A 26173-nucleotide genomic window follows, 5' to 3' on the forward strand; every position below is an offset into this window, starting at 1 on the left:
CATACGTTCCCATATACTAACTTTCAAAATCGTTCACTTGTAGAATTTGTTAAAACTCTTCTTTTAAGACTAGCAAGAAATAAGAGCTGATGCCTAATCTTTCAGGGTAAAAGACATGATTTGAAAACAACTCTGAAATCTCTTTTCCATTTACCATACCATTTTCTCTCTCCTTTGACAGTCCTTTCATTCTAAGCTTTTAAGTAAAAAACAGTGCCAGATACTATAGACATAAAGAATGAGATATAGCTGGACCAGGTGGTGGTGCAGTGGGTAGAGCACTGGCCTGGGATGCAGAGGACCCAGGTTTGAAACCACAAGGTCGCTGGCTTGAGGGCAGGCTCACCAGTTTGAATGTGGAGTCATTGGCTTGTGTGTGGGATGCTAGACATGAGCTCAACGGTTACTGGCTTGAAGCCCAAGGTTGCTGGCTTGAGCAAGGGGTCACTGTCTTGGCTGGAGCCTCTCAATCAAGGCACATAAGAGAAAGCAATCAATGAACTAAGGTGCTGCAACAAAGAACTGATGCTTCTCATCTCTCTACCTTCCTGTCTTTCTGTCCCTCTCAAAAAAAAAAAAAAGTGTTTTGCCTCTAATGACAGAGGAAAGAAAGATATATAATCAATAAAGATAGGCCCTGGCCAGTTGGCTCAGTGGTAGAGCATTGGCCTGGCATGTAGAAGTCCCGGGTTCAATTCCTGGCCAGGGCCTACAGGAGAAGCATCCATCTGCTTCTCCACCCCTCCCCCTCTCATTTCTCTCTGTCTCTCTCTTCCCCTCCAGCACCAAGGCTCCATTGGAGCAAAGTTGGCACTGAGAATGGCTCCATGGCCTCCGCCTCAGGCACAGAATGGCTCTGGTTGCAACCGAGCAATGCCCCAGATGGGCAGAGCATCGCCCCCTAGTGGGCATGCCGGGTTGATCCCAGTCAGGCGCATGCGGGAGTCTGTCTGATTGCCTCCCTGCTTCTAACTTTGAAAAAATACAAAAAAACAAACAAACAAAAAAAGATAACATAGCCATATCCAGGTAGATCAGTTGGTTAGAACACTGTCACAGTACAACAAAGCTGTAGGTTTGATCCCTGGTGCAGGCACATAAGGATCAACCAATGGATGCATAAAGTTAGTAGAGTAACAAATTGATGACTCTCCCCTCCTTCCTCTCTCTCTAAAACAATAAAAATAATTAAAATTAAAATAAAGATAACATAATGGGAAAAGATATGTAATAGAAATAAGAAGAGAGCAGATTCAAAGAGAAAAAATGTTATGAATGTGGGTATAAGAAGGTTGAGTGGCATTAGGAAAAGTGATAGGACATTTGATCTACCTTGGGCCTTGAATAACCTAGCTGAGGAGCTTCAACTAAATCAAAATGAGCCTGACCTGTGGTGGCACAGTGGATAAAGCATTGACCTGGACCCTTAGGTTGCTGGTTCAAAACCCTGGATTTTCCCGGTCAAGGCACATATGGGAGTTGATGCTTCTTGCTCCTCCCCCTTCTCTCTCTCTCTCTCTCTTCCTTTCTCTCTAAAAAATGAATAAATAAAAAATCTTAAAAAAAAAATGAAAAAAAAGGCCCTGGCTGGTTGGCTCAGTGGTAGAGCGTCGGCCTGGCGTGCAGAAGTCCCCGGTTCGATTCCCGGCCAGGGCACACAGGAGAAGCACCCATCTGCTTTTCCACCCCTCCCCCTCTCCTTCCTCTCTGTCTTTCTCTTCCCCTCCCGCAGCGAGGCTCCATTCGAGCAAAGATAGCCCGGGTGCTGGGGATGGCTCCTTGGCCTCTGCCCCAGGCGCTAGAGTGGCTCTGGTCACAACAGAGCAATGCCCCGGAGGGGCAGAGCATCGCCCCCTGGTGGGCAGAGCGTCGCCCCCTGGTGGGCGTGCTGGGTGGATCCTGGTCGGGCGCATGCGGGAGTCTGACTGTCTCTCCCCGTTTCCAGCTTCAGAAAAATACAAAAAAAAAAAAAAAAAAAGAAAAGAAAAAAAAATGAAAATGATCTTAATCAAACAATGAAATATAAGTAATTACACTTTTTTTTCTTTTTTCTTTACAGAGACAGAGAGAGAGTCAGAGAGAGGGATAGATAGGGATAGACAGACAGGAACGGAGAGAGATGAGAAGCATCAATCATCAGTTTTTCGTTGCGACACTAGTTGTTCACTGATTGCTTTCTCATATGTGCCTTGACCATGGGCCTTCAGCAGACTGAGTAACCCCTTGCTTGAGCCAGTGACCTTGGGTCTAAGCTGGTGAGCATTTTTTTTATATTTTATTTTGCTCAAGCCAGATGAGCCCGCGCTCAAGCTGGCGATCTTGGGGTCTCAAACCTGGGTCTTCGGCATCCCAGTCCAATGCTCTATCCACTGCGCCACTGCCTGGTCAGGCAGTAATTACACTTTCGATTGTGATTTATGTAAGTTAAAAATTACCACTCATTGGCTTGACCAGATGGTGGCGCAGTGAATAGAGCGTCGGACTGGGATGCCGAAGACCCAGGTTTGAGACCCTGAGGTCGCCAGCTTCAGCGCAGGCTCATCTGGTTTGAGCAAAGCTCACCAGCTTGGACTCAAAGTTGCTGGCTCGAGCAAGGGGTTACTCGGTCTGCTGAAGGCCCGCGGTCAAGGCACATATGAGAAAGCAATCAATAAACAACTAAGGTGTCACAACGAAAACTATGATTGAAGCTTCTCATCTCTCCGTTCCTGTCTGTCTGTCCCTATCTACCCCTCTCTCTGACTCTCTACGTAAAAAAACAAACAAAAAAAAACCACTCCCAAAAATGCATCTTCCATTTTGAAAATCAAAAAGGAAACATTTTCAAAATTTGCTTTTCAAGGAAACATGGAAACATCTACCAAAATCATAATGATATCCACGATCTTTCATCAAATAGTCAAAATCAAGAAGTTTACCTTTCAGCTATGACAGAATAGAATCAAATTACTACATGTAAGGAAGTACTTACTCCAACATTATTCAGAATGCCAGAAAGTACTGAACTAAAGGAATAGTGGAGCCTGACCGGGCAGTGGTGCAGTGGGTAGAGCATCGGACTGGGATGTAGAAGGACCCAGGTTCGAGACCCCGAGGTCGCCAGCTTGAGCGTGGTTTGTCTGGTTTGAGCAAAGCTCACCAGCTCAGACCTAAGGTCGCTGGCTCAAGCAATGGGTTGTTCAGTCTGCTGAAGGCCCACGGTCAAGGCACATATGAGAAAGCAATCAATAAACGACTAGGGTGTCGCAACGAAAAAACTAATGATTGATGCTTCTCATCTCTCCATTCCTGTCTGTCCCTATCTATCCCTCTCTCTGACTCTCTGTCTCAGTAAAATAAATAAATAAAAATTAAAAAAAAAATTTAAAGGAATAGTGGAATAACCTATCAACAGTCTGACAGGTCATGTTAAAAGCACTGAAAATGTGAAATGGAGACACATACTATTATGGCATCCATATCAAAATACTGACAAATATGGACAAAAAGTGAAAATAAGTGAAAAAAAGTACAATGATAGACATGTAGCCTTTACTAATTTAGCTTAAAAATACTGAACTATTATGTACTTTCTAAAAATACAGAAACTAGAAAAGAACAATACAATGCATTCCATGCACATACCACTTAGATTCAACAATAGTCATATATGCTTCAATCATTAGTTTTTCGTTGTGACACCTTACTTGTTTATTGATTGCTTTCTCATATGTGCCTTGATCGCGGGCCTTCAGCAGACCGAGTAACCCCTTGCTCGAGCCAGCGACCTTGGGTCCAAGCTGGTGAGCTTTGCTCAAACCAGATAAATAAATATGTATTTAGTAAAATAAATATGTATTTTACTACCATTTAAAAAAATAGAGACATTATAACACTGCACTTCTAAGTAATTTAGTATGCAAATTTAAAGACATTCTTCTATAAACTATAATACCCTTATCACAGTTCATAAAATTAGTCATAATTATCTAGTATTACTTAAAATCCAGTCCATATTTAAATTTTCTCAATTCCCTAGTCTTTTCAAACCAGGGTCCAATCAAGGATACTACAACATTATTTGGCTATTGTGTCTTTTAAGTCACATTTTTTTTTAGAGAGAATCAGGGAGAGACAGGAACATCAAACTGCTCCTGAACATGCCAGGACCAGGAACTGAACCACCAACCTCCGCGTACTGTGATGACGCTGCAACCAACCGAGCTGTTGGGCCAGGGCTTTTCTTTTTTTTTTTTTTTTGACAGAGACAAAAAGAGAGGTCAGAGAGAGAGACAGACAGGGTCAGAGAGACAGGAAGGGAGAGAGATGAGAAGGATCAATTCTTTGTTGAGTCACCTTAGTTGTTCATTGATTGCTTCCTCATATGTGCCTTGACCAGGGGGCTACAGCAGAGTGAGCTCTTGCTCAAGCCAGCGACCCTGGGTTTCAAGCCAGCGACCGTTGGGTTCACAACAGCGACCATGGGGTCATGTCTATGATCGCACATTCAAGCCAGTGCGCCTGCACTCACCACTCAGGCTGGTGAGCTTGTGCTCAAGCAGCAACCTCACAGTTTTGAACTTGGGTCCCCCGTGTTGCAGCCTGATGCTCTCTTTTAATTTTAAGAGAGAGAGGAAGTGAGAGAGGGGAGGGGAAGGGAAGCATTCATTTGTTGTTCCACTCAGTGGTGCATCCATTGGCCGCTTCCCATGTGGCCCTGACCAGGGATCAAATTAAGTCACTTTTAAACTAGTATAGTTACCCAATCCACACCATCTTTTCTTTCATGACACTGACTTTTTGAAGAAATGAGTCCTGTTATCTTCCAGAACATTCTGCATTATGGAGCTGTCTGATCATTTCTTTTGTGGTATCATTTAACCTGTTGCTCTATCCCTAGTATTTCTGGTAAAATGAGACAGTAGATCTTAAAGGCCTGATTAAATTCCAGTTACACTGTTTTGACCAGAACACTTCTTAGGTAACAGTGTATTTCATACTGCCTCACAAATCAAAAGGCACATCTGGCTGTATGACCACAGTGCTACAGTTTCATCACTGATTAGAAGGATTTTTTTTTAAGCAAGTGAGAAAGAGAGACAGACGGGAAGGGAAAAAGATGAGAAACATCAACTCATAGTTGTTGTATTTAAGTTCACTGATTGTTTCTCATATGTGACTTGATGGGGCACGGGGGGCTCCAGCTGAGCCAGTCACCCCTTGCTCAATCCAGTGACCTTGGGTTCAAGCCAGTGACCTTGGGTTCAAGCCAGTGACCAGGGGATCATGTCTATGATCCCATGCTCAAGCTAGGGACCCTATGTTCAAGCTGGTGAGCCCATGTTCAACTCGGCAACTTAAGGGTTTTGAACCTGGGACCTTAGCATCCCAGGTCAATGCTCTATTCACTGTGCCACCACTGGTCAGGCTGATTTTAAAGTTTTTTATTTTTATTTATTTTTTTTTCTTTTTCTTTTTTTGAAGCTGGCAACGGGGAGAGACAGTCAGACAGACTCCCGCATGCGCCCGACCGGGATCCACCCGGCATGCCCACCAGGGGGCGACGCTCTGCCCACCAGGGGGCGATGCTCTGCCCCTCCGGGGCGTCGCTCTGCCGCAACCAGAGCCACTCTAGCGCCTGGGGCAGAGGCCAAGGAGCCATCCCCAGCGCCCGGGCCATCTTTGCTCCAATGGAGCCTTGGCTGCGGGAGGGGAAGAGAGAGACAGAGAGGAAGGAGGGGGAGGGGGGTGGAGAAGCAAATGGGCGCTTCTCGTATGTGCCCTGGCCGGGAATCGAGCCTGGGTCCCCCGCACGCCAGGCCAATGCTCTACCGCTGAGCCAACCGGCCAGGGCCTGATTTTAAAGTTTTTTAAATTAAAAGTATGTTTTCTTTCCATAACACTGACCAACAAGTATTTAGTGAGATGATACCTTGATATCATGAGAATTACAGAGAGGAATACAGATAAACCTTTTTATCAAATAGTTTTGGCATCAAAATGTCTTTAATATTGTTTTATATTAACTTTTCTACTTTTTTACATTCATTTTAAAAAATGTTTTCTACAAACTACAAAATTTATACAAAAGGTTCATTTCTATAATGACAAGACTTACTCCTTAACTAAAATGTGAGCATCTTCCTTCTTTTTGATTTTGTTTGAAACCCTGTAAGAAACAAAGAAATTTAAAATAGCATATACATTTTATACAGCTATAAGTAATTATTTTGTTTCACAAAACATATTTTATTAATTCTATTTAACAAAATATCATTGGAAAATAAGTTTATAGCCTTCCAATGTATTTAATAAGTGATCCCAAACTAAATAATTAGGCTGTAATTAAGAAATTCCTCCTTTGCCTGACTGGTGGTGTCAACAGGGAACACTGAGGTTCCTGTTGAAACCCCCAGGGCTCTGGCTTCAGTAGCTATATCACATCATCATGTGAGTATGGCATAACACGTTCCTTATTTATTTATTTATTTATTTTTATTTTTTATTTTTCTGAAGTTAGGAGCCGGGAGGTAGTCAGAGAGACTCCCATATGCACCCAATCAGGATCCATCCAGCATGCCCAGCAGGGGGCGATGCTCTGCCCATCTGTTGCATCCAGAGCCATTCTAGCACCTGAGGGTGAGGCCATGGAGCCGTCCTCAGTACCCAGGCCAACTATGCTCCAAAGTTAGAGCCTTGGCTGTGGGAGCGGAAGAGAGAGATAGGAAGGAGACAGGGAAGGGTGGAGAAGCAGATGAGCGCTTCTCCTGTGTACCCTGGCTGGAAATCGAACCCAGAACATCCACACTCAGGGCCAACACTCTACTGCTGAGTCAACTGGCCAGGGCTCCAGTTTCCTTTTTTTAAAATTTAAAAATTTTCCTGTTAAATTATAATAAAATATGCCTTCAACAGACCAATGTATCAAATGACAAGTTTGACGCTCAGTCCCCAAGGTCCATTTTGGCATTTACCATGCCAGATTTTCCTCTATGCACAAAAGAACTTAATTTAAAAAAAATTTTTTAAAAATAAAAGAACTTAATTTTTAGTCTTTCTTCTTGGGGGAGGGGGAGTGCAAGGCATTATGCCCCCCATCTTCTATAATCCATTTTATTTCAAATCAAAGTGGAAAGACTAATAAGATTTAAAAATAATTTAAAGTGTCATCAAATAGAAAAATGTATAATTAAAACAATCTAATGACATGAAAGAATTTTAAATGCACTACAACTACACTTAGTGGGAAAATAGAAGAGTAATTTAAGCCTTAGACAAATAGTTGCATTTTTTAAACTTTAAGGTAGTTTTTAACCTTTAGGATCTGCCTAACGTAACAAATCACTTTTTAAGTCACAAATTCAACAAAGTCACATAACCAGTGTTGGGAAAAGAACGTGAGTGATCACTTACCATATAGTAACCAGTGTGATAGCCACTCATGTACCAAGAGATTAACATACTTCCCAAAGCATCAGCATCATCAAGAGAATCTGGACATATGGGAGGTGGTGGGGGAATTATCTGGAAATAGAGAAAAATATACTTTAAAGTCAGTAAACAAAAATGTAAGTCTAAAGATCCATTTTACGGAGATAATACTGAATGTTATCTGTATCTTTCCCTAAATTCCATGCTATCTATTTAAAATGTTTTTAAAAATCTGACATTTGTCTTGAATGAATAGCTTGGTTAGCTGGAGCATCGTCCCGATGCACAAAGTTGTGGGTTCGATCCTTGGTCAGGACACATCCAGGAACAGATAAATTTTTCTATCTCTTTCTTTCTCCCTTCCTCTCTCTCTAAAATCAATAAAATATTTTAAAAATTAAAAAAAAATCTGATATTTAAAGAAAGCTAACCAGTAACAACAAAGACTCAACAAAATTAAATTAACAATCAAAAGACAATAGGTCATATAAAATGTCTAAGCATTTTGCTTTAGTTAGAACTATTTTTCTGTTCCAACATGAAGCCATGGGGGAAAGACTAAACATAAATACTTTGATGGCTGTCCTTCAAAAATACCTAAACAGCTTTTCAAATAAAAGTCTTGGTTTTGGGTAGAACATCTGCACTGCTCCTACCGAAACACACAGTTTGCCAGAAAGCATCTTTGTATCTAGCTTACTGTGTTATCTAAAAATCTACCACTAGCTATCAGGACAGTCTACATCAGTGGTCTTTAACCTTTTTATACTTGGGAAGTGGTGAGAACAGAATTATTTTGGGAACCACAAGGGCAGAAACCTCCCATAGCATAAGCAACTTCCACTAAGATCATTGGGCCTATGTTTCATGCAGCATCAGGGTGGTCAAGTCCTTCACAGACTGGCAAGAAATTTTTGGCAGACTGGTCTGTGGACTGGCAGTTGAAAAACACTGGTCTACTACATGATCAGAAACTAACATCCACTCACAATACCTGGAAGGGCAAATATAAATCCTTATGTGTGGTATAATTAAATTCTTTCAAGTAGAAACTAACTCCTTATAGAATAAGATACAATTTCTGCCAAGAAGGAAGCGGGGGAAATAGGGCTAAGAACAGGGGCAGTAAGAGCAATCAGTCTGGTAGAGAAAGGCATTAAAAATAAAATACGTGGCCCTACCCGGTTGGCTCAGTGGTAGAGCATCGGCCTGGCGTGCAGGAGTCCCGGGTTCGATTCCCAGCCAGGGCTCACAGGAGAAGCGCCCATCTGCTTCTCCACCCTTCCCCCTCTCCTTCCTCTCTATCTCTCTCTTCCCTTCCTGCAGCCAAGGCTCCATTGGAGCAAAGTTGGCCCAGGCGCTGACGATGGCTCTGTGGCCTCTGCCTCAGGCGCTAGAATGGCTCTGGTTGCAGTAGAGGGACACCCCAGATGGGCAGAGCATCGCCCTCTGGTGGGCGTGCCGCGTGAATCCGGTCTGGCACATGAGGGAGTCTGCCTGCCTGCCTCCACCCCTGTTCTCACTTCAGAAAAATACAAAAACAAAAAGCCTGGCCCTAAGGATAGTTTAAAAAGTTTGATCTAAATTCTTTTGCACTTACTGGTGGTCCAGAAGGAAATGGAGGCAGCCAGCATGATAGGAAGTGTGGAGGTGGCGGAGGTGGTGGTGGTGGTGGTGGCGGGCCATTAAATTTTAGACCTGGCTGCAAAAAGTGTTTCAAAAGAAGATTAATTACCAATTTCAATATAAAAAGAGGAAAAAAGATTTAATGTCAAAAGAATGAAAATAATTGCCCCAGAATATATTTATCAGAAAGATTAAATAGAATTGCATGTACCAAATGCTGAAGTCAAAGAGAAGCAGAAATCTAGATTTTCCCCATAAAATCAAAGAAAAGTTTTCAATTACATAATAAACCTTATCTTTAGTAAGATATTTCAATCATAAAACACTATATCAGCTAACCAGGTAGTGGTGCAGTGGATACAGCATCAACCTGGGACACTGAGGACTCAGTTCAAAACCCCAAGGTTGCCTGACCTGTGGTGGCTCAGTGGATAAAGCGTCAACCTGGAACACTGAGGTCGCCGGTTCAAAACCCTGCACTTGCCTGGTCAAGGCACATATGGGAGTTGATGCTTCCTGCTCCTCCCCCTTCTCTCTCTCACTCTCTCTCCTCTCTAAAGTGAATAAAAAAAATTTAAAACAAAACAAACAAAAAAAAAACCCCAAGGTTGTCAGCTTGGGCGTGGGCTCATCTGGTTTGAGTGTGGGATCATAGACACAATCCCATGGTCACTGGCTTGAAGCCCAAGGTCACTGTCTTTGAGCCCAAATTCACTGGCAAGGGGCCACTGGCTCAGCTGGAGCCTCCTGGTCAAGGCACATATAAGAAAGCAATCAATGAACTGAGGTGCTACAACTATGAGTTGATGCTTCTTTTTTTTTTTTTTTTTTTAATTTACTGCCTTTATTTTTATTTTTAAAGTTTTTTATTTATTCATTTTAGAAAGGAGAGGGAGAGACAGAGAGGGAGGAGAGACAGAGGGGGGGGGGGGAGCTGGAAGCATCAACTCCCATATGTGCCTTGACCAGGCAAGCCCAGGGTTTCGAACCGGCGACCTCAGCATTTCCAGGTCGACGCTTTATCCACTGCGCCACCACAGGTCAGGCGAGTTGATGCTTCTTATCTGTCTCCCTTCCTGTCTGTCTCTCTCTTGCACTAAAAAAAATTTTTTTAATTAAAAAATAAAAAACGGCCCTGGCCGGTTGACTCAGTGGTAGAGCGTCGGCTTGGCGTGTAGAAGTCCCGGGTTTGATTCCCAGCCAAGGCACACAGGAGAAGCGCCCATTTGCTTCTCCACCCCTCCCCCTCTCCTTCCTCTCTGTCTCTCTCTTCCCCTCCCGCAGCCAAGGCTCCATTGGAGCAAAGATGGCCCGGGCACTGGAGATGGCTCCTTGGCCTCTGCCCCAAGCGCTAGAGTGGCTCTGGTCGCAACAGAGTGATGCCCCGGAGGGGCAGAGCATCGCCCGCTGGTGGGCAGAGCGTCACCCCCTGGTGGGCGTGCCGGGTGGATCCCGGTCGGGTGCATGCGGGAGTCTGTCTGTCTCTCCCCGTTTCCAGCTTCAGAAAAATACAAAAAATAATAATAATTTTAAAAAAAATTAAAAAAAAAAAACCAAAAACGATATGCCCCACAATTTCATTAACTAGACTGTAATCCTTTTTAAATTATTTATTTATTTATTTATTACAGAGACAGAGAGTGAGTCAGAGAGAGGAATAGATAGGGACAGAGAGAGATGAGAAGCATCAATCATTAGTTTTTCACTGCGCGTTGCAACACGTTAGTTGTTCATTGATTGCTTTCTCATATGTGCCTTGACCGCGGGCCTTCAGCAGACCGAGTAACCCCTTGCTGGAGCCAGCAACCTTGGGTTCATGCTGGTGGGCTTTTGCTCAAACCAGATGAGTCCGCGATCAAGCTGGCGACCTCGAGGTCTCGAACCTGGGTCCTCTGCATCCCAGTATGATGCTCTATCCACTGCGCCACCGCCTGGTCAGGCTAGACTGTAATCTTTTTATAGATGTCCTTTAAGTAGTTGGATATGCTGATTTAGAGCATATATTATAAAAACTATATAGTAAATCTTCCACTTAACAAGCAAAATCAGCCCCAAGACCAATGAAACAGTATATATATGTGCGTGTGTGCAAATATAAACAGACACGCACACAATTAAAAAGCTGGATCATTCTAGGAACTGTAATATAATATAAACTTTAAGAAATATCTCACAGCCTGACCTGTGGTGGCGCAGTGGATAAAGTGTCAACCTGGAAACGCTGAGGTCGCCAGTTCAAAACCCTGGGCTTGCCTGGTCAAGGCACATATGGGAGTTGATGCTTCTTGCTCCTCCCCCTTCTCTCTCTCTCTCTCTCCTCTCTATAATGAATAAATAAAATCTTTATAAAAAAATTAAAAAAAAAAAAACTTTGCTTGCCGGATATACCGCCGAATCAAAGCATTTCCTATGTGACATCGGGAAATAGAACTCATGCTTCCAAATGACGTTGTTCGGCGCAGAAATCGTAACAGCTCAATTCATGCCAACTTTCAAAGTGAAAGGACAAATTTATCATAAAGCCAGCTCCCTGCTTCTGTTACCAGATGGTCAACATAAATTCCTACAAATGTATTTCATCGGTGATGGCAATGATGAATTGAATGCACACTGTGGAATTTCTACTGGCATAAAAAAAAAAGAAAAAAAAACAAAAAGAGAAATATCTCACAGACAAATCTTAATAAAAAGTTTTAATAAATCAACCTTGGGATTTTTTAAAAATTGATTTTAGAGAGAGAGGCAAGGAGAGAGAAAGAGAATCAGGAACAATGACCTATCCCTGTATGTGCCCTGACCGGGATACTCTGCTCTAAGGAAAACCCTGTACTTTGGGACAGTGTTCTAACGACTGAGCTATCTGGCCAAGGCAGTATTTTTATTTTAAAAAATTATTATTTCCAGAGTGTCAGCCTAGCGTGCGGAGGACCCGGGTTTGATTCCCGGCCAGGGCACACAGGAGAAGCGCCCATTTGCTTCTCCACCCCTCCGCCGCACTTTCCTCTCTGTCTCTCTCTTCCCTTCCCGCAGCCAAGGCTCCATTGGAGCAAAAGATGGCCCAGGCGCTGGGGATGGCTCTGTGGCCTCTGCCTCAGGTGCTGGAGTGGCTCTGGTCGCAACATGGTGACACCCAGGATGGGCAGAGCATCGCCCCCTGGTGGGCAGAGCATCGCCCCATGGTGGGCGTGCCGGGTGGATCCCGGTCGGGCGCATGCGGGAGTCTGTCTGACTGTCTCTCCCTGTTTCCAGCTTCAGAAAAATGAAAAAAAAAAAAAAAAATTATTATTTCCAGCCTGACCAGGCAGTGGCGCAGTGGATAAAGTGTCGAACTGGGATGCGGAGGACCCAGGTTCAAGACCCGAGGTTGCCCGCCAGCTTGAGCACAGGCTCATCTGGTTTGAGCAAATCTCACCAGCTTGAACCCAGGGTCGCTGGCTTGAGCAAGGGGTCACTCGGTCTGCTAAAGGCCCATGGTCAAGGCACATAAGAGAAATCATTCAATGAACAACTAAGGAGCCGCAATGAAGAATTGATGTTTCTCATCTCTCTCCCTTCCTGTCTGTCTGTCCCTATCTGTCCCTCTCTCTCTCTTTGTCTCTGCCACAAAAAATTAAAAAAAAATTATTTCCTGAATACCATAACTTTGCAGGGAAATCATTTCTTTATACAAAACAAGTAGACAGGAATATACCTACTTGGTTTCATGATTTATTAATCTTTTTAAAGTTGATTTGCTTCTTATAACCAAAAGAAGCGTAAAGGAAAACAATTTTTTTTATTTATTTACTTTTTTAGATTTTATTTATTCATTTTTATTAGAGAGAGAGAGAGAGAGGGAGAGATAGAGAGAGAAAGGGGGAGGAGCAGGAAGCATCAACTCCCATATGTGCCTTGATCAGGCAAGCCCAGGGTTTTGAACCAGCGACCTCAGCATTCCAGGTCGACGCTTTATCCACTGCGCCACCACAGGTCAGGCAAAGGAAAACAATTTTTATATTTACTCTATAAAAGTCTGGGAGCTCCTTAAGACTTTACCTATATTAGATGTAAGTACTGTATTCTCTCCCAATTTTTTATGTATCTTACACAAGTGACTTGAGGAACTATCAGGATAGTCAGCTGATAAAATATACTTTGTAACTTAAGTTCACTATATTATTAGTCTAATACTTAATATTCCATAAAAGTAGCTGGAAAAGCTTTTCATTATAAACTATTGTGCATTACTGCCATATTTCCTTTCTGAAGAATTCTCAAGTATGTATTATAACATCTACAGAAAGCTACAAAAGTTTCGTGGGAAAAGCTACAGTTCTCTTAATGGAAGGTTTGAATATTTGTTGAATGTTTCAGTATTACTATTTCCTCAGCAACCTTTTCTATGTAGAAGTTACCTTTCCTGGTCCCAGTCCTGTTCTTGGTATGGGGGGTGGTGGAGGGAGGAAATAGTTCCATGGAGCAGCTTTAGACTTGAGGTCATTTGTTTTATTTCCAGGAGACCTAGAGGAGTTCTCACTTTCATCTGTTGAAATTTGACTTTCATTTTCATTCTTTAAAAAGAAAAAATATTCGTATTTTTGTTATATAGGTGTCATTAAGAAAAACTGAATGCCTCACTGGATCAAACTGACAACTAGTTCTATACACAGTCTCGTCTTGTCTCTGCTTCCAAGAATTCCATCTTTTTGTATTCTTACCTCCTGGGCATTCTGTTCTATAGTATTAGCTACTTCAGACGTTGGGGAAAGTAGATCAGACAGATTTTGTTCCTCTTTATTTCCATATCCAGTGTAAACAACAACACAGGTTTCTCTCTTAAAATCAACTGAAGCAATGGTAGCTGGGTAAATGCAGCCGTCTTCTGACCAAATGGCAGAACATTTGTCACCAACTTTCCACTACAAAAACAAAGATACACTCACACACACACATTTCTTTTAAAGAGGGCAAACTATTACCTTGTTTGGGTAGGGAGAAGAGAAGACAGTCTCCAGTTAACTGATCGGGAAGGCAGAATGAAACAGTGAAAAAGACTGGAGCCCAAAACACATAAACCTGAATCACAATAAAAATATAATATAGGCCCTGGCCAGTTGGCTCAGTGGTAGAGCGTCAGCCTGGCGTGTGGAAGTCCCAGGTTCGATTCCTGGCCAGGGCACACAGGAGAAGCACCCATCTGGTTCTCCACCCCTCCCCCTCTCCTTCCTCTCTGTCTCTCTCTTCCCCTCCCGCCAAGGCTCCATTGGAGCAAAGATGGCCCGGGCGCTGGGGATGGCTCTGTGGCCTCTGCCTCAGGCGCTAGAGTGGCTCTGGTCACAACAGAGTGACACCCCGGATGGGCAGAGCATCGCCTCCTGGTGGGCTTGCTGGGTGGATCCCGGTCGGGCGAACGTGGGAGTCTGTCTGACTGCCTCCCCGTTTCCAGCTTCAGAAAAGTACACACACAAAAAAATAATAATAATAATATAATCCTGTCATATAAATGCTGCTATTTTTATAATCACAGACACATTTTTAATCTTTTGAGTCTTATTTTTCTCATTTGTTAAGTGGACATAATATAATCTACCTCACTTATCTGTTGTAAAGAATAGAAAGGAGGAAAATATAGACTTTAAAAAAAAAAAATCGCCCTGGCCGGTTGGCTCAGCGGTAGAGCGTCGGCCTAGCGTGCGGAGGACCCGGGTTCGATTCCCGGCCAGGGCACACAGGAGAAGCGCCCATTTGCTTCTCCACCCCTCCGCCGCGCTTTCCTCTCTGTCTCTCTCTTCCCCTCCCGCAGCCAAGGCTCCATTGGAGCAAAGATGGCCCGGGCGCTGGGGATGGCTCTGTGGCCTCTGCCCCAGGCGCTAGAGTGGCTCTGGTCGCAACATGGCGACGCCCAGGATGGGCAGAGCATCGCCCCCTGGTGGGCGTGCCGGGTGGATCCCGGTCGGGCGCATGCGGGAGTCTGTCTGACTGTCTCTCCCCGTTTCCAGATTCAGAAAAATGAAAAGAAAGAAAAAAAAAAAATCTTCCTTAACCCTATGGAACAAGAAGTTGCCACTGAGTAGGGCCCAGTATAGGGGCTGCTTTCCTTTCTACTCTCTCCCCCAATATAAAAATATAGACTTAAAAAAAAAAAAAAAAAAAAAAAGAATAGAAAGGAGGAAATATGTGAAGTGTCCAATACCTCTGGCCCAGCTATAGTAAACACTTAACACATACTAGTTCCTTTCCCCCTGGGTAATGATGAAACTAAAGTGATTAATGAGACACCAAGTATTTAGCTCCCAGGTCTACTGTTTCAAAGAGGAGAAAGGGGCCCTGGCTGGTTGGCTCAGCGGCAGAGCATCAGAATGGCATGTGGATGTCCCAGGTTTGATTCCCAGTCAGGGCACACAGGAGAAGCGACCACCTGCTTCATTCCACTCCCCCCCTCCTGCAGCCATGGCTCGATCGCCTCCAGCGAGTTGGCACCAGGTGCTGAGAATGGCTCTGTTGCCTGTACCTCAGGTGCTAAAAATAGCTTGGGTGCTCAACAAAGCAAACCCTTAGATGGGCAGAGAATCGCCCCATAAGGGACTTGCCAGGTAGATCCCAGTCAGGGCACATGCTGGAGTCTGTCTCTGCCTCCCCCGCTCTCACTTAATTAAAAAATAAAAATAAATAAAAATATAGGAGAAAATACTGTACCCAGAATTTTAGGTTCCCAGGTGTTAATAGTTTTAGGGGTTTTTGAAGAACAAAAAAGGATATCCACCTCCCAGTTTACAAAGTAAAACACTGACAGCTCAGTTTAAGGCCCCCAGGAACTCCTCCCAAATAGCATTGCCTTCCTCCCCACATAAAGTGAACATTTCCTAAATTTCGTATTTACCAGTCCCATCTATTCTTTCATTGACATGTATGTTCCTAACAATAGAAAATTTAGTTTTAAAAAAGAAAGTTTAATAGTTTTAGAAATGTTATTATTACATATCAATGGAAAACACTATACTAATCATTGAAATTAAAGATATTTACACTATTTTCTAAGAACAATATAAAGAAATTCTTTAAAGTTAAATCTTAGTGTTTAAAAGTAACCTGCTTCAAGGGAGCTGTAGTAGTCTTTTTTTGGCTTTTATTCTTCTTAGGTTTTCTTTTAGGTGTGCCTTTGGGTTTATTTGAAGCTTCAGAAATATCACCATTCTTTAGAGCATGCTATGAAAATATGAATAGAAATGTACATGTTATGGAATGATTTAAAAAGAGTCACACTGTAATTCATTCATTATAAGCTGGTCTCAACGCCCCACCACCTGAAAGAGTATCTACTTCCTCTTTTCACCACCTTACATGCTACAGAAACTGCTCTTAAAGGCCCCATATATCTGAGTATCAGCCCTTAAGACCTCTTGATCGTGAAGAAACTTATTTGAAGAACAGAGGCCCCCAGCACACAGCCCTGGCTGAGCTCTCAGCGGAAGTCAGCACTAATGGTTTGAGTGAACCATCATGAAAACAGAGCCCTCATCCCCCAAGTGAGCATCCCAGCTGATGCCATGTGGACAGTGATGATCTGTATCTGTTAAGATTCATGAACAAAATTAATTATTCTTATTATACTGCGGAAGAAATAAAACCCTTTACTCAAGTCTCCTCACTTTCAACCTTTTGACTGTTGATCATTTTTCTTTTTGATACTTCAGACAGTCTGGACGACGAAGCCCTGCAGGGCCCAGTGCTTTCATTACTTCTCTGATACAGTTTTAACTTAGGCCCATTCCCAACAGAATTCGGCCATTCTTCTTTATCTGACCATGATCAGCCACTGTTCCTATTACTTCAATTATAACCTCTATGCAAACAGACTTCCAAAGCTATTATCCAGCTCTGAGACTTTTCTCCTTAGTTCAATCCTACATTTCCAATCACCAATTTCATATCTTCACATTTACCTCAAACTCAACACAGCTAAAAATAATTTTTTCCTCAAATCAGTTCTTTTCCTCTATTCAGACTACTTATGTGGCAATATCACCTACCCCATACCACACTGAACCCCATTTTAATCTCCATTTTACAGAACTCTTTTGGTAATGCTGAGTCAGTGCACATCAAGTCTAAGTGTATACTGGAAAGTATGCTGTTGACGAGTTTAGAATTCAGCTTTAAGGATGACACACAGGTTTGATCTTTTCACCTCATGGCACAGGAATGACTACAGGAAGGAAGTGGACTCTATGCTTGGTGTTCTGTACGAGTGTATGTTCTCGGCCTGGACTACTCATGGCTTACACGTGGTGCTCAATAACACCAAATACCTCAGACAGTGGGGAAAGTGTTGATATTGGACAACTGTGTAAATATCTTGCTCAGGCCACAAAAATAGACTACACCCCTAAAAGAACTGTACATTCCTACCATCAGAAACACCTGACTTGATACCCAACTAATTTAATTTGGGGAAAATGAAGTTAACATAGGTAAAGCAGCTAGAAGAGTACCTCAAACACTGGAAATACTCCACAAGTATTACTTACTGCACTGCAGCTGTTTATCACGATCATTTCAATAAAGACTTGTCAATGTTTAAAATCATAATTCAGACTGTCCTACTACTAATCTGAACTAGAAAACTTCCATAGTTTTATGCAATGTAAACAAGCACATTAAAAGCAACAACTGTTTAAAATTCTAGTTAAATCACCTCTCATGAAGAGATGACATGCAGACAGGCTATCTACCAACTTCTAAAAAAATATATCAAATTTAACTAACATATATTATCTTTTAATCTTCAAAATTAAAACTAAATAATAAAAACTTGAACACTCTACTGCAGTGGTAGTCAACCTGGTCCCTACCACCCACTAGTGGGCGTTCCAGCTTTCACGGTGGGTGGTAGCGGAGCAACCAAAGTATAAATAAAAAGATAGATTTAACTATAGTAAGTTGTTTTATAAAGATTTATTCTGCCAAACTTAGCGAAAATCCGACATAAAGTACTTGGTAAGTAATTATTATTATATGCTTTAACTGGCTGTAACTCTGCTTTATGAATTTTATAAAGTAAAGTTACTTCTTTACTTTATAAACCACCATTACTGTGGAACCGGTGGGCGGTTAGAAAATTTTACTACTAACAGGGATACAAAAGTAGGCAGTAGGTATAAAAAGGTTGCCTACCCCTGCTCTACCGTAAATGTTATCAATTAATGTTTTCCCTATGTGAATAACATGAGGACATAAGCACAAAAGCAAACCCTTCATACCTTAAATGAAGCCACAGCTTTGTCATAAGCTTTTATCAGTGCTGTATCATCCCAAATGTCAGAATCATCACTCTGGAAAGGGGAAAAAAGAAAACAATTCACGGTTGGGTGGGTTTCCTTAAAAAAGTATGTTAGAGAGTTCTAAGAGCCATCTTAATCCAAACATAAAATTAAACTAAAAACAGGTATTTTAAATCCTAAATACAACCACAAGAAGCCTACCTGCTTAGAGATTCTGTGACATTATCACCAAAGCTAAACATATGTAAATGTTCTAAGATGTATGCTATGAAGTAAATATTCCCACAAATTAATCCCAATCTACCGACCATAAGTGGATCTGTTCAAGTGTAACTCACATTTCAATCTTTTCTAAGAGCAGAGAAAGGGTGCAATCTGGCAAACCCAGGATAAGATAAAGAACTTAGTTTTAGTGGGAAAAAATCTGATATTAATCCAGAAAAAAATAAAAATTATTTTTATTTTTGAATTTAAATTTAATGAGTGTACATGACCAGGTGGTAGCACAGTGGATAGAGCATCAACCTGGAATGCTGAGTCCCAGGTCACAACCTTGAGCATGGGATCATTATCCCATGGTCGCTGGCTTGAGGAAAGCCAGAGTCACTGGCTCGGCTGGAGCCACTCCACGTCCCCTCCCCCCATCAAGGCCCCTATGAGAAGCAATCAATGAACAACTAAAGTGATGCAACTACGAGCTGATGCTTCTCATCTGTCTCTTGTACACACAAATGCACTAAAAAAAAAATTTATGAGAAAAAGTATAAGTCAAGAATTTTGTCTTTATCCTAGCTGTCCCGCAGTAGCTGAACTAAGTTTAAAATGTTGAAGAATACTGTATTCACTCAACTTTCCAAAGAAATCTATTGAAGACAAGCTTCATCCAAGCAAGACATGACCATGGAAAACTGGGGTTAGAAAAAACAAAAAACAAAACCTGTCAGCATCAAATATATTTATACTTAACTGCAGACTTAAGAGAAAAATAAAGTATATTAAATTGACAAGCTGATTCTAAAACTCATATTGAAACACAAAAGACCTAGAATAGCCAAAACTGTTTTGAAAAAGCAAAGCAAAATTGAAGACTTACATTACCTGACTTCAAAGTGTACTCTAAAGCTGTGGTAATTAAGAAAGTGTGGTTGTAGCATCAAGGAAGATAAATAGATCAATGCAATAAAATCAAGACTCGAAAATATTCCCACACACATGATTAATTCAGAACAGAGATACAAATGCAGCTGAGTAATGAAAGTATAGTAGTTTCAAAAAAATGGTGGTCAACTGGAAATCATTATGCAAAACCCCCTACAAATTTTGGCCCAACCCAGATAGCTCGGTTGGTTACTAAGCATCACCCCGAAGTGCAGAGGTTGTCAGTTCCTTCTCTGGCCAGGACAAGTACTAGAATAGACTGATGTTCCTATCTGTGTCTTTCCTTTCCTTTCTCTCTAAAATTAAAAAAAAAAAATTTGACCTATATCTTGAGTCACATACAAAAATAAGCTCACAAGGCATCATAGACCTAAATGTATAACCTCAACCTATAAAACTTAAAGGAGGCCCTGGTCTGTTCACTCAGGGGTAGAGTGTCAGCCCAGCAAGTGGATGTTCTGGGTTCAATTCCCAGTCAAGGCATAGAGGAGAAGCTACTATCTGCTCCTCCACCCCTTCTCCCCCCTTTCTCTTTCTCTCTCTCTTCTTTTCCTGCAGCCATGGCTCTAATGGTTTGAATGAGTTGGCCCTGGGCACTGAGGATGGCTCCATGGCCTTTTCTCAAGTGCTAAAATATCTTGGTTAAAATAGCTCTGAGCAACAGAGCAGCGGCTCCAGATGGGCAGAGCACTGCCCTGTAGGGGGTTTGCTGGGGTAGATCCTGGTTGGCACTCATGTGGGAGTCTGTCTCTCTACCTCCCCACCTCTCACTTCATAAAAAAAGAAAAAAACTTAAAAGGAAAAATCTTTGCAACCTTAGATTGCCTGTAACAAAGGAACCATCAAAGAATAAACTGGAGCCTGACCAGGTGGTGGCACAGTAGATAAAGCACTGAACTGGGATGCTGAGAATCCAGGTTAGAAACCCTGCAGTCACCCGCTTGGGCACGGGCTCATCCGGCTTGAGTGTGGGGTTGCTGGCTTGAGTGTGGAATCAAACACAATAACCCATAGTCACTGGCTTGAGTCCAAAGGTAGCTGGCTCAAAGCCCAAGGTTGCTGGTTTGAGCAAGGGGTCACTGGCTCAGCTAGAGCCCCCTGGGTCAAGGCACATATGAGAAGCAACCAATGAACAACTGAAGTGCTGCAACTACAAGTTGATAATTCTCATGTCTCTCCTTTCTTGTCTCTCTCTCTTGCTTAAAAATAAAATAAAGGAAGGAAGGGAGGGAGGAGGGAAACAAGAAAGAAGAAAGAAAGGAAAGAGAGAAAGAGAGAAAGAAAGAAAGAAAGAAAGAAAGAAAGAAAGAAAGAAAGAAAGAAAGAAAGAAAGAAAGAAAGAAAAGAAAAGAAAAGAAAAGAAAAGAAAAGAAAAGAAAAGAAAAGAAAAGAAAGGGAGGGAGGAAGGGAGGGAGGAAGGAAGGAAGGAAGGAAGGAAGGAAGGAAGGAAGGAAGCAAGCAAGCAAGCAAGCAAGCAAGCAAAGAGAAAGAGAGAAAGAAAGAAAATTGGACCTTGGCCAGGTGGTGCAGCCCAGAGAGTGCTGTCCCTATGTGCCAAGGTTGCAGGTTCCATCCCTGGTCAGGGCACTGACAAGAAGCAACCAATGAGTGCACAACCAAATGGAACAATGAGTTGATGCTTCTCCCTCTCTCTTCCACTTTTTCTCTCTTTTTTTCAAATCAATGGGGAAAAACATTTTTTAAAAAGCAAAAACTGAAAAAATAGATTTCAACAAAATTAAGAATTTTTGTCTAAAAGACAGTTAAGAGACTGAAAAACCAAAACACAAACTGGGATAAAATATCTGCAAATTACCTACTTGATAAAGATGTTGTATGTACCATATATAAAGAACTCTCCAAGAGCACACAAGGTTGGAAGCATTCAGGGTGGTTCAGCTGTTAGACGCCTAAGAACTCTCAAATATCAACTAAAACAGCCCTGGCCAGATAGCTCAGTTGGTAGAGCATCGTCCCAAAGTGCAGAGGTTGCCAGTTCAATCCTGGTCAGAGCACACATAGGAACAGATGTTCCTGTCTCTCTCCCTTGCTCTCTCTCTCTCAAAATAAAAATTAATAAACATTTTTTAAAAGTCAACAGAAACAAAACAAACAAGCCAATTAAAAAAATGGGCAAAAGATCTGAACAGACACTTTGCCAAAGAAGATATATAGATGGCAAATAAGCACATAAAATGATGATCAACATCATCATCATCAGGTAAATGCTAATTAAAACCACAAGATGCTACTACACATCTATTTGAATGTCTAAAATTAATACCAGATTGACCATACCAAGTGTTAGCAATGATGTGAAGAAGCAAATGGACTTTAATACATTGCTAGTTGAAATGTAAAACGATAGCTACAACCACTTTGAAAAAGTCTGACAGCTTCTAAGTTAAAATAATGATCTAAGTATTTACCCAAGAGAAATGAAAGCATATATTCATACAAAGTCGTTTATACTAATACTCATGGCAGCACTATTTGTAACAATTTCAAACTGAAAACAACCCAATGTTCATGAACAAGTAAATGCGTAAACATAGTTAGTATATTAATCAAAAAAATACTACAGCAATAAAAAAAATGGACAACTGACGTACACAAAAAAGTAGATGAAACTCAAAAGTAACTATGCTGAGTAAAAGAAGCCAGACCCCCCCCCCCCAAAAAAAAGTCTGTTTATAAAATCCTAGATTCTATGTTTATAAAGTTCTAGAAAATGGTAGCTATCCTATGATGACAGAAAGTGGAGCAACAGTTGTCTAGGGACAGGAGATGAGAGGGAAGGATTATAAAGGGGCACAAGGGAATCCAAAACAGGCCACACCCAGAGCACATGAAAAAGCCCTGAGACTACAAGAAGAGAAACGGCCTGTGGTGGCACAGTGAATAAAGCACTGGCCTGGAAAGCTGAGGTGGCCAGTTGGAAACCCTGGACTTGCCCTGTCAAGGCACATAAGAGAAGCTACTAAGAGTTGATGCTTGCCATTCCTCCCCCACTTCTTTCTCTCTCCCTCCTCTCTAAAATCAATCAATAAAATAAATTTAATATTAGGCCCCGGCTGGTTGGCTCAGTGAATAGAGCATCAGCCCAGTGTGCAGACATCCTGGGTTTGATCCCTAGTCCGGGCACACATGAGAAGCGCCCATCTGCTTCTCTTCCCCTCCCCTTCCTCCTTCTCTCTCGCTCTCCCCCTCTCACAGCCAGTGGCTTGATTGGTTCAAGTGGCAGCCCTGGGCACTGAAGACAGCTCGGTTGGTCCTAGCGCCAGCCCAGACAGGGGTTGCCGGGTGGATCCCGGTCCAGGCGCATGTGGGAGGGAGTCTGCCTACCTCTCCTCCTCTCACTTAATTGTTTATTGCTCACACGTTAACTGTTTTTCATGCCCAAACGTTGTTGACCGCTCACGAGTTGTGTTTGCACTTGCATTAGCTATTTCAATTTTTGAAACTCAGGGTAATATTGGACTATTGTATTTGTGACTCTTCGCCCTGAGGGTCGAAGTTCAAAAGACAGCACACGGTTCTATATTCTGATGCAGACTCCTTTTCTTCCCACTCCTTCAGGCATGAGACCATAAAATCAAAATCGAAGGTACAGTAAACAAAAACACAGTGCGGAGCCATCTATACTTGAACTGTCTTCTAGACGCTCGCAGTTTGTACATATCAAGGATATTATAAAATCTTTCTTTTTTTTTTTTTTTTTTTTTTTCATTTCTGAAGCTGGAAACGGGGAGAGACAGTCAGACAGACTCCCGCATGCGCCCGACCGGGATCCACCCGGCACGCCCACCAGGGGCGATGCTCTGCCCACCAGGGGGCGATGCTCTGCCCATCCTGGGCATCGCCATATTGCGACCAGAGCCACTCTAGCGCCTGAGGCAGAGGCCACAGAGCCATCCCCAGCGCCCGGGCCATCTTTGCTCCAATGGAGCCTTGGCTGCGGGAGGGGAAGAGAGAGACAGAGAGGAAAGCGCGGCGGAGGGGTGGAGAAGCAAATGGGCGCTTCTCCTGTGTGCCCTGGCGGGGAATCGAACCCGGGTCCTCCGCATGCTAGGCCGACGCTCTACCGCTGAGCCAACCGGCCAGGGCCATAAAATCTTTCTTCATCATTTCAATTGTGTTCAGTTTATTATAAAAAAGTGACTTTTCTTGATATTTAGGTTTTTATCGCAATGATAGGATTACAAAAGTTTCAGCCATGATGGATCGTGAAGGTGAAGAACTTTTCAATGAATTATATGCAGACACTTTATCTGATTGTCCGAGTGATTTTGAAATATATTGTAGTGATGTACAAATTGATAGTTTATAGGATGACAGCAATGAGTTGGATATTAGATCAACAAAACGACAAAAAAAATGCAATAAGATCTGATAGTGAAAATGATTTTGAAGAGTAGACTGAAAATATCACACCAACTTTGGTATAAAAAAAAATCCAACTAGAACGTGTAAGTGTGTGTTTCAAAAGGAAAGCACAGCAAAACCAGATATATTTGCAAAACATGTTGCGTACCATTACATGTAGGTGATTACTACACAGTATACCACACCAAAAAAATTTACTAAAATATATAATATGTATAAAATATAATATGTAGCAGATATGTACAAAGTTCCATTTAAATTCATTATCTATAATATAAATAAAGTATAATGAAGTTTATTCAGATTGTTTCACTCTCATACTCAATTACGAAAAAATAGCCAGTAACGTGAGATAATTTCTGTGCAAAACTGCCGGTCAATAATGTGTCAAAAAGAAAATCAGGCCCTGGCCGGTTGGCTCAGTGGTAGAGCGTCGGCCTGGCGTGCAGAGGTCCCGGGTTCGATTCCCAGCCAGGGCACACAGGAGAGGCGCCCATCTGCTTCTCCACCCCTCCCCCTCTCCTTCCTCTCTCTCTCTTCCCCTCCTGCGGCCGAGGCTCCATTGGAGCAAAGATGGCCTGGGCGCTGGGGATGGCTCCTTGGCCACTGCCCCAGGCGCTAGAGTGGCTCTGGTCACCACAGAGCGACGCCCAGGAGGGGTAGAGCATTGCCCCCTGGTGGGCAGAGCATCGCCCCCTGGTGGGCAGAGCGTCGCCCCCTGGTGGGCGTGCCAGGTGGATCCCGGTCGGGCGCATGCAGGAGTCTGTCTGAATGTCTCTCCCCGTTTCCAGCTTCAGAAAAATACAAAAATAAAGAAAGAAAGAAAGAAAGAAAGAAAGAAAGAAAGAAAGAAAGAAAGAAAGAAAGAAAGAGAGAGAGAGAGAGAGAGAGAGAGAGAGAGAGAGAAAGAAAGAAAGAAAGAAAGAAAGAAAGAAAGAAAGAAAGAAAGAAAGAAAGAAAGAAAATCAAAATGAAAAAAGAAAGAAAGAAAAAGAAATGGCCTGCCAATCTCTGCCTGCAGTCCCCAGTTATTACAGCTTCAGCTTTAATGTGGACGCAACCACATAAAAAATCTCAAGGAGAAATGCAAGGTCTTCACAAATTCCTAACCCACAGACACTATGAGAAATAATAAGTGATTATTGTTTCAAGTTACTAAGTTTTGAGTGATCTGTTAGAGAGCAATAAAAAAAAGACCAGAAGGGCTTGATCTGTATGGTGTCGATCTGGAATGCTGAGGTAGCCAGTTCAAAACCCTGGGCTTGCTGGGTCAAGACACATACGAGAAGCAACTACTATGAGCTGATGCTTCCCACTCCCCACCCTCCTTTCTCTCTCTCTTCCCTCTCTCAAAAAATCAATAAATAAATTATTAAAAATATATATATAGGACCCGGGTTCGATTCCCGGCCAGGGCACACAGGAGAAGCGCCCATTTGCTTCTCCACCCCTCCGCTGCGCTTTCTTCTCTGTCTCTCTCTTCCCCTCCCGCAGCCAAGGCTCCATTGGAGCAAAGATGGCCCAGGCGCTGGGGATGGCTCTGTGGCCTCTGCCTCAGGCGCTAGAGTGGCTCTGGTCACAACATGGCGACCCCCAGGATGGGCAGAGCATCGCCCCCTGGTGGGCAGAGCGTCACCCCTGGTGGGCGTGCCGGGTGGATCCCGGTCGGGTGCATGCGGGAGTCTGTCTGACTGTCTCTCCCTGTTTCCAGCTTCAGAAAAATGAAAATAAATAAATAAATAAATAAATAAATAAATAAAAAAAAAAAATATATATATATATATATATATATATATATATATATATATCAATACCATCAGGGCTGCCTTTATGTTTCTCAGTCACCACCAGTAGACGAGATTTCTCAAGTTATCCCTCATGTTATCTTTCACCACTTCTCACTACTGACACTTCCACTGTGCTTTCTTGAGTAACCAACAAACTCTCACCTCATATATCTATATAATTAATCTCTTCTCTGAATATGCCCTTTATCTTCTTGCTGTAACTAAAATGTGACATTCTCTGAGAATGCCACTTTCCTTGCAGCCATCTCAAATGAAATGTTTTCTCCCTCGTATCCATTAAATCACTGTACCAGAGGTGGTGGAAAATCTTCATTGCTCCTCACTTCTACTCCAGATTATTCTCCCTCCTTCTCCCTAAAACCTCCTAGCTTTAAAAATCCTGTCAACAGAGTTCACTGTCTACTATGCCCCTTATTGCAGTTATCTACAAACATATGGGTCATACCTCCTCATTCCCAGAGAGTTTTATTCAGTAATCTCACCAATCCTACTCTTCGTAATTCTTGATTTAAAAGTCCATGTAGC

The 26173-nt window shown here is 42.5% G+C and overlaps 1 protein-coding gene across 2 annotated transcripts in view; it reads right to left on the reverse strand.

Annotated features, from left to right (window-relative positions):
• The window catches only part of LOC136400352 (survival of motor neuron protein), a 31769-nt gene that overhangs the window by 2387 nt on the left and 3209 nt on the right, over positions 1–26173 (reverse strand). The window contains exons 2-8 of one of the 2 annotated variants that reach the window (XM_066376892.1): positions 18276–18347; positions 16105–16221; positions 13734–13934; positions 13431–13586; positions 9011–9112; positions 7393–7503; positions 6089–6148 (exon numbers count right to left, since the gene is read on the reverse strand). In XM_066376892.1, the coding sequence (XP_066232989.1) occupies positions 6101–6148; positions 7393–7503; positions 9011–9112; positions 13431–13586; positions 13734–13934; positions 16105–16221; positions 18276–18347 (807 nt within the window). In that variant the 3' untranslated portion in view covers positions 6089–6100. Of the gene's footprint in view, positions 1–5952; positions 6149–7392; positions 7504–9010; positions 9113–13430; positions 13587–13733; positions 13935–16104; positions 16222–18275; positions 18348–26173 lie in introns of those variants that run through there. The other variant, XM_066376882.1, reaches the window with a different exon arrangement.

Source organism: Saccopteryx leptura, chromosome 1 (assembly GCF_036850995.1).
Source record: "Saccopteryx leptura isolate mSacLep1 chromosome 1, mSacLep1_pri_phased_curated, whole genome shotgun sequence".
NCBI classification, from domain to species: Eukaryota; Metazoa; Chordata; class Mammalia; order Chiroptera; family Emballonuridae; genus Saccopteryx; species Saccopteryx leptura.